General features: G+C 39.0%; 1 protein-coding gene across 5 annotated transcripts in view; it reads right to left on the bottom strand.

The window, feature by feature from the left end:
• Window positions 1-1,458: 1,458 nt before the first annotated feature.
• LOC144822512 (chloride anion exchanger-like) overlaps window positions 1,459-7,137 on the bottom strand; it is a 113,626-nt gene continuing 107,947 nt past the window's right edge. Inside the window, exons 21-22 of one of the 5 annotated variants that reach the window (XR_013608632.1) lie at window positions 2,697-6,051; window positions 1,459-2,649 (exon numbers count right to left, since the gene is read on the bottom strand). Coding sequence is in view for 1 of the 5 variants with exons in the window: in XM_078680141.1 (XP_078536267.1) it covers window positions 6,028-6,051 (24 nt within the window). In the remaining 4 variants the exon portion in view is untranslated. Of the gene's footprint in view, window positions 6,052-7,137 lie in introns of all 5 variants that reach the window. The other 4 variants (XR_013608633.1, XR_013608634.1, XR_013608635.1 and 1 more) reach the window with 4 other exon arrangements.

The raw sequence follows: 7,137 nt of genomic DNA, 5'->3' as shown, positions 1-7,137 counted from the left end.
TCGTATTTTTAGCACAAAATATGCCCGCACATCCTATAATCCCGCAAAATGCCGAGTAGGCATTTTGCATACATTTGTGTACTTTTTGGGAATTTCATGTAATTTCTGATAATTTAATCTCTTATCTTTTAAGAAGAAAGATAGACCATCTCTTGAAGTGTAAGCCATTCACCCGGGGCAGAAAAATATAACCAACACAAATAATTGTAAAATAAAAACGAATTGAATTGTGAGTGAGTTTAGGTGCATGACGAGGTAATTCTGCCATAATCTGCTAATTGTGTAGCATTTAGGAAGTGACTGAATGAATGTTAACATGTGCACTTACTACTTGTCATGAGAAAACGTACAGTGGGCAGATTTACGAATTAAATAATCATTCTAAATTGGACCGCATTATGCTTGCCCAAAGCAGACCACATTGACTGGTTGTGACACTCACATTTGAGATATTCCTCATCAGTTTGCCCCTACAGCTCCCTGCATTTCCAAAGCTGTGGTTAGATTAAATTTGTATGCTACTGTGCCAGTCATTGCTGTAACAGAAGGAAGAGATAGGAGGAAAGAGGGAGGGAGGGACCGAGAGTCCAAGTGATACAGTACCATATAGTCCAGGATTTGCACCAATGGTTGCATAAGTGGTCTCTAACCAGTCCTTAGTTTGAAAAATATGTGCTGCTGCCGGAAGTTCGTTTCGGATGGCCGCAGCCAGACTTGTCGGATGTTGGGATTGCTGAATACCAAGGCTGCATAGTCTTGTTTCCACATCATGCCTCTTTCTTACACCACCATACAGTGCCTGTCCCATTATTCCACTCTTGCAAATCATGTTTTATTCCTACTGTCGCCTTTGTGTTTATCTGTTCTGCCCTCCAGTCTGGAGGGGCCCACAAGTCTGGTGCTCGTGGGCCCCTCCAGCAACTAATAGCTCAAATGAACTCCTTCCCTGCAGTGTTAATTTGGCCGCGGTGCGAGGGGGGGGTTGTGGGTGCGGCGCCCATGATGGCTCCCCAACCATCATGAGTCACAGTAGGCGTGTGCTCATGACGGCCGGGAGCCCTCCAATCTACGCCCACTGATTAATTCGCCCGCACAGGCGGGGAATTAATGGCGAGTGGGCAGAGCGGAAACGAGTTAAGCACTGATACACCCATTCATGACACAATAGTTGTGGTGATGTCAGGATAAGGTACAATAGGGGACCTTTGTTGACTCATGTGGACGGTCAACTCATTCCGTAGGAGAAAGTACAAAATGATCCAACAGGTGGAAAAATAGAATCGAAAGAAAGGAAGTAACAGCGAATGAGAGTTCATCAGAGAGAATATGAATATAAGCCAGAGGGAAACAAGTTAGATCACAGCTGCCTTAGGAAATCCTTGAAATTCTTTATAGGAAGAAATGTAAAAATAAATTAAAAGCAGAAGAGCCCAAAAAACCCTTTTCAAGAGATTGTCATTTAAGAATGAAAACATTTAATTTACTTGCATTCAAAAGGGTCTATGTACATTATTTACATTGTATACAAAGCACAAGCAATCATCCCATTACTGTACACAAAATGCCAATCGAACCAGTTGTCTTAAATATAATTGTACATTAACAACACAGATTTTAATAACCCTGTACATATTTGTATTGCGCATAAGTTTCAAGAGAGAAGCATATACATTTATGTACACATGCAACTAGAAACACAACTCACTGTGTTCTATGACAAACAAAAGGCATCAATGGATACAGAGAGAATATTAGTTGATAAGAAAATATTTTTAAGAAGTCTTTTGAGATCCTTGAAATTATGCAGATAGTTCTAAAAAGTATATTTATAATCTTGTAAGAAGTTGTATGTGTGAGAATCTACCTAAATTTAAATTCTGAAGCCTTCGTGCCTTGAGTGGTAATAGTGTAATAATTGTAATGTTTCACCAATACTTTGACAGTGACCTCATGTAAAACCATAATTTAGTGTTGATATTTTGAATATGAGTCCTTTTAAAACTATAAATCATTCAATGCCCTTTATGTTGTCAGGGTCGCAGCAACAGTCCTGCACCAAAGTAAACAAAGTTGAAATTGTTAGGTAGGTCCCTGGGGAAAGATAATTTTTTATTTATTTAAGAGTTTTAGATAGTGCTGAATACTGCCAATGGGTTGCTTGAGATGACTTAGACTTTACTGGATATACCGTATTCAGAATTAATGAGTCTCATTAAGTAGCATATTTTAGCATTTGGCTGCAACTCGAAGTTGGTAGCTTTATTGGCCTAAACTAGACATGGAGCGAAAGTGTTTTTTTTCCCATTCATAACTAAGGAGTAAACCTGACATTCACATATGACACACACACATATGACACACACACACACATATGACACACACACACACACACACATATGACACACACACACACACACACACACGTTCCCTCCCTCTCTCCCCCTCTCTCTCTCTCTCTCTCTCTCTCTCTCTCTCTCTCTCTCTCCCTCTCTCGCTCTGTCTCTCCCTCTCTCTCTCTCTCTCTCTCTCTCTCTCTCTCTCTCTCTCTCTCTCTCTCTCCCCCTCTCTCCTTCTCTCCATCTCTCCATCAAAAAGAATTTTAACACAGCACTCTCCTTGGCATGATATTATTTCTTTTATTCAGATCTCCTTCTCCTCCGCCTTCGAACACAGAGTTATTGTTCACGGAAGTATACAGAGTCCCTCTTTAGTTTTTACATTTTATACCAGTTCTCCACGTTACCCATAATGAGGCCTTGTGGGACTGGTAGTTTTGCACATATAACGCAAAGAATATTTATAGTTGCAGGTGGAGGAGAAGGAGATCTGAATAAATTAAATAATATCATGCCGAGGAGAGTGCCATGTTAAAATTCTTTTTGCTGAAAGATATCTGTAACTGCAGGTTTCTTTGCTACTCTTATTTTCAGGAAGAATTAGCCTGGTGTTGACTGGCGCAGAGCAGACAAAAAGGGGACATGTTATGTCTTGCTACGATGGGGTCTCCAACTGCACGTAATGTGTTCATCTAACTATGCTGCGGTGGACATAACTAATAGGTAAGCAACAATATGAGGACCCTGTGTGCTCACTGTGGTATGTTCACAACTCTACTTTCTCCCCCCCTTCCAATTTCTCAACACCTTTCTATCTTTACATCTGCCTGTTGCTTTTTTTGTCTTGTGTTTCATCTTAGGTCTGACACTGGCAAAAACCTTTTGATTTTTCTAAAAACAAAAGTACAATACAATTGATTTCAGGAGCTTTCTGCGAGCCCTCTTCAGCCATTGGTCTGCTGTTTTCATTCACATTTTCTTCGACTTACTGCAGCATACAGCATGGGGCAATGGATCAGACCACTTCAGCCAGTGACAAACTTAACTATGAGTGATGACATTCTACCCTTTCACATGTAGCACATCCACCCACAAAGTAGTTCTTTTCAATGACTATCATGCTGATGTATGGATTTTGAGACGGGAAAAAATGTTTTACTACCAAATGTGTTTTGATTGATGCGGGCTATTGCTTACCCAACAGCAAAGTTATTTAAAAAAATGACAAACAAAGGAAGCATTTACTAACCCAAAAGGCTAGCAGCCTATGCGAGAACAATTGGCTTTGTCAATGCAGGTTATCTTTTTGTTTATTTCTAACTTCTCTTTATATCTCTCCATCGCTTACTTTAATCTTCTCTATATTTTAACCCATTTTATCTTTCAGTTTTGCTCTCTTTTATCATTGCTCTCTTCCTACACCTTTTTTCTTATTCCCTCTGTACTTATTATACTCTTTTGACATTGAAACTTCTCTCTCACACAAGCTAACCTGCCTCTGCCTTTCTCCATTATGTCTTCCTCTTCATTAGGTTCTGGTGCAAGCGAGACTTGTCATGTGTTGATGGGACACAATAATTTGGTGTGTATTTGCAGCACTGCAAGTGTTCTTGTCCTGCCTGTGGCATATTTTTAATACCCTGTTTGATCTCTCCCCTAGACTCTGCTTTTGCGATATTTCATCTGAAAATTCACTTTCTGTATATGATTTGCTTATTCTCCGGACTCACACCCAGTCCCTTTTACCTCGCTGTTCCACCTAAACATGTGAACACATGTGCCACATGGACTCATAGTGTCAGCTCTGCGTACAGTAGATAAAAGCTGTGACAATTCTCAGCAATCTATGTTAGCGCAGGAGATTTAAATAAACAGACCAACTAGTCTTTGTGCAAGGGCACAGAAAAATATTCACCTTCTAATAGCTAAAGTAATCATATTCAAAGGAATTGACTATTGCAATTGTTCGAACTCCCAGCTAAATAATTTTCAAAGGGTAATTTTGACAGACCCATGGAATTAATCAGCCTTTTGGTGTCACGGAAAATATTAATACTAGTTGCACTATTCATCAGATTAGGCGCTAGGGTTGTTAATGATACAATATTGAAATATTGTATGCTAAGTGACTGCAGACAGTTATGTGGGGTCTACGGGAATAGTGGTCTTGTTGGGAGGATGTCAGCTTCAGCACTATACAAGTGAGAGGTTTCAATATTGAGTTAAAGATGTGAGAATATGAGAATATTTAACAACTTAATGCAATTAAAACTTTGAGTCCCCCCTGTCACCTTCTTGCCACCAAACTTTTCTGTCATATTCATGCACCATGTTTATTCTAAACTGAATGTGGATTTGGTGCTTCAAATATATGTTAAATAAATATATGGAGTACAATTGTCAATTTGATCTTCAATGTAACATCCAAATGATCAATTCATGTGTGTGCAAATCCAATTCTGATAAAATGTGCTTTTTGTTTAAATCGAACCTTTCAGACAATCCCTTCTTCACTGTAACTGGGATACTACATGATGAGTGTCTCTGTTCGCACTTAGAGATGTGTTGCCTGGTGTGGGGGGGGGGGGGGCATGAGGTCATAACTTAGCCTGGAGATATAAAGTGCATTAATGATACATGGTTTCTTTAGGTGATAACTAACATCGGAAGCTCTATGGCCTATCTTGAGATTACAAGAAAAGTTCAAATATTAGGAGGAGTAATTACTGATACATTTGATGTTTTATGATATAAAGGGTCCTATGGAGACGTACAAATCAGGCATCATTGATGCGGCCTGAACCTTGATACTTCTGCTCTGTAGGCCAGTGGGGTCCTGTAATCGCACACTCCTGTCTGGAGCCCTTTGGAAAACTAGGAGCATACTGCTCAAATTTACAGCATAAAAGGGCAACAGTATCATTAATAAGAAGTAAAAAGAAAGTCATTTGTTCTCCATGTGAAGACTGGTTTCTGCACAGACCTGTTTCTTGAGATATGCAGGAAGAGACATTTGCTGAGATCTTCTGAACCACGATACAGAGATGCTGTTGTATAGACAAACTGAAGAAGATTATTACCCTCAGATTGTTAAGAAAGCATCCCATATAATTCCGCTTCTAAAAGTACTTTGGAAAAGGAGTTCCATTATTTTGGAATTCTTGCAGAGAAACAATATAACACAATGTTCTTTTCCTCTGTTGTGTAAATTAGTCAGGAAATTTACAAAGTAGCAGTGGCCTCCTCTGTAATCGGGTTGATCCTCTGGAACTTGTTTACTCTTGAAACTGGAATGTTAGTTGTACAGAATTTAGCAGATAAAAACTTGCTCTAAAATTGCCCTTGATGTAATGGTTGTCACAGCACTGTAACGAACAAGTTATTGTTACCCAACAGCATTATTTTCTTTCAAACCTGAAGAAAGAAAAACAGAATCAGCCCGCTGCGATTTCATAATGGGATCCGCATGTTGCACAAGAGCATTAAGGTAGATATTTCCAAGTCAGCCTTAGAAAAAAGATCTTTTATGACTTTATGAAACAGACTCTAAAGGACATTGTCTTATATCAATATTGGAGATATCGTTGCCACTCCCTCGTCTGCTATTACATCTTCAAAGTGTGGATCTCTCTGTGCGTTGTCTCGCCTGCCATTCCTGGGATGGTTACCAGTGTCTTTTTAACAATTTCTGTTAGAATCTTGTCTCAGCTGGCCCCTAAAAAGAAAACAGACATGCAATTAGTATTCTTCCTTGTCCTGGGACAAAAGCCATATTCCTGATTCCCAAAATCACAATAGCTCTTGATAACCAATAGTTAAATGTGTACTAATTAATTTTTGGGGGGAGTGCCCACAACAAACATGCCAAACTGGGCAGATCTTCAAATATATATGTTAAAAATATGTTGTACATGTGCTAAATGTATGAGAAATTCAGGAGAAGTGATATTTTTAACGTTTTCTTAAGAAAGCATGAAACATTAGTAATCTCCATCATCACAAAAATTGTGAGCAAATGCTGTTTGTGCCAGATTACAAATCACGAGTTCTGAGCAAATTACACTTAACCCCTGGTTTTTGCCCATGCAAGTGATGCCTAGAGAAGTTTCTGTGGCCAAAATAATACCCAAATAGGAATACCATGCTTTACTGCTGGTTGCACACATTGTTATGACATGTTAGTCCACATTAAAAATTCAGAGTCTGATGCTAATAATGTCTGATACTGTGGTTAATGGTATTTCCCCTGTGCGTTTTTTCACTCTATTTTGCCAATAAGACCATATGAGTATATTATTAGCTTTCTGTTTAGCAATATCGAGGGCATCAAACCTTAATAATGTTGCCAAATAAATCATGATCTAAACCAAATTAAGCACGTTTTAATTGCCCACCTAAATCGAGGCTTCTTGTGGCATCTTCCTGCATGTTCTATCATTGATCTGGTAGTTTCAGTAGGATTCTGCTGTTACAGCATGATGTATATCTAGGGTTTTAGGATCAAATCCCTTCAAGTAAGGTGATTCGAGATTGTAAAAGATTCACAATTCAATGCTAGATCCTTAAACATTCAGTGGCAGACAATGCAGTATTTTGCAAGCAGGTTGGTGGCTGGGGACATGCAAACTCAACCCCTTCAAGAATGATTTATTTCAAGCTTCACCAAGTTGGTGCACTTAATGGCCTTGTGCTTATGGTAGTGTTAGAAGATTAATGTGAATTGAGCAACAAGAAAAAAGTATTTGTGGTGGAAGAGAAAAATGGAAAACCTTGTAGCCTGGATAACTCTTCAGCAACAAAC

This window comes from Lissotriton helveticus, chromosome 1_1 (genome assembly GCF_964261635.1).
Source record: "Lissotriton helveticus chromosome 1_1, aLisHel1.1, whole genome shotgun sequence".
NCBI classification, from domain to species: Eukaryota; Metazoa; Chordata; class Amphibia; order Caudata; family Salamandridae; genus Lissotriton; species Lissotriton helveticus.
Note: the sequence above shows the minus strand (reverse complement) of the source record. Positions and strands in the feature narration are given on the sequence as shown.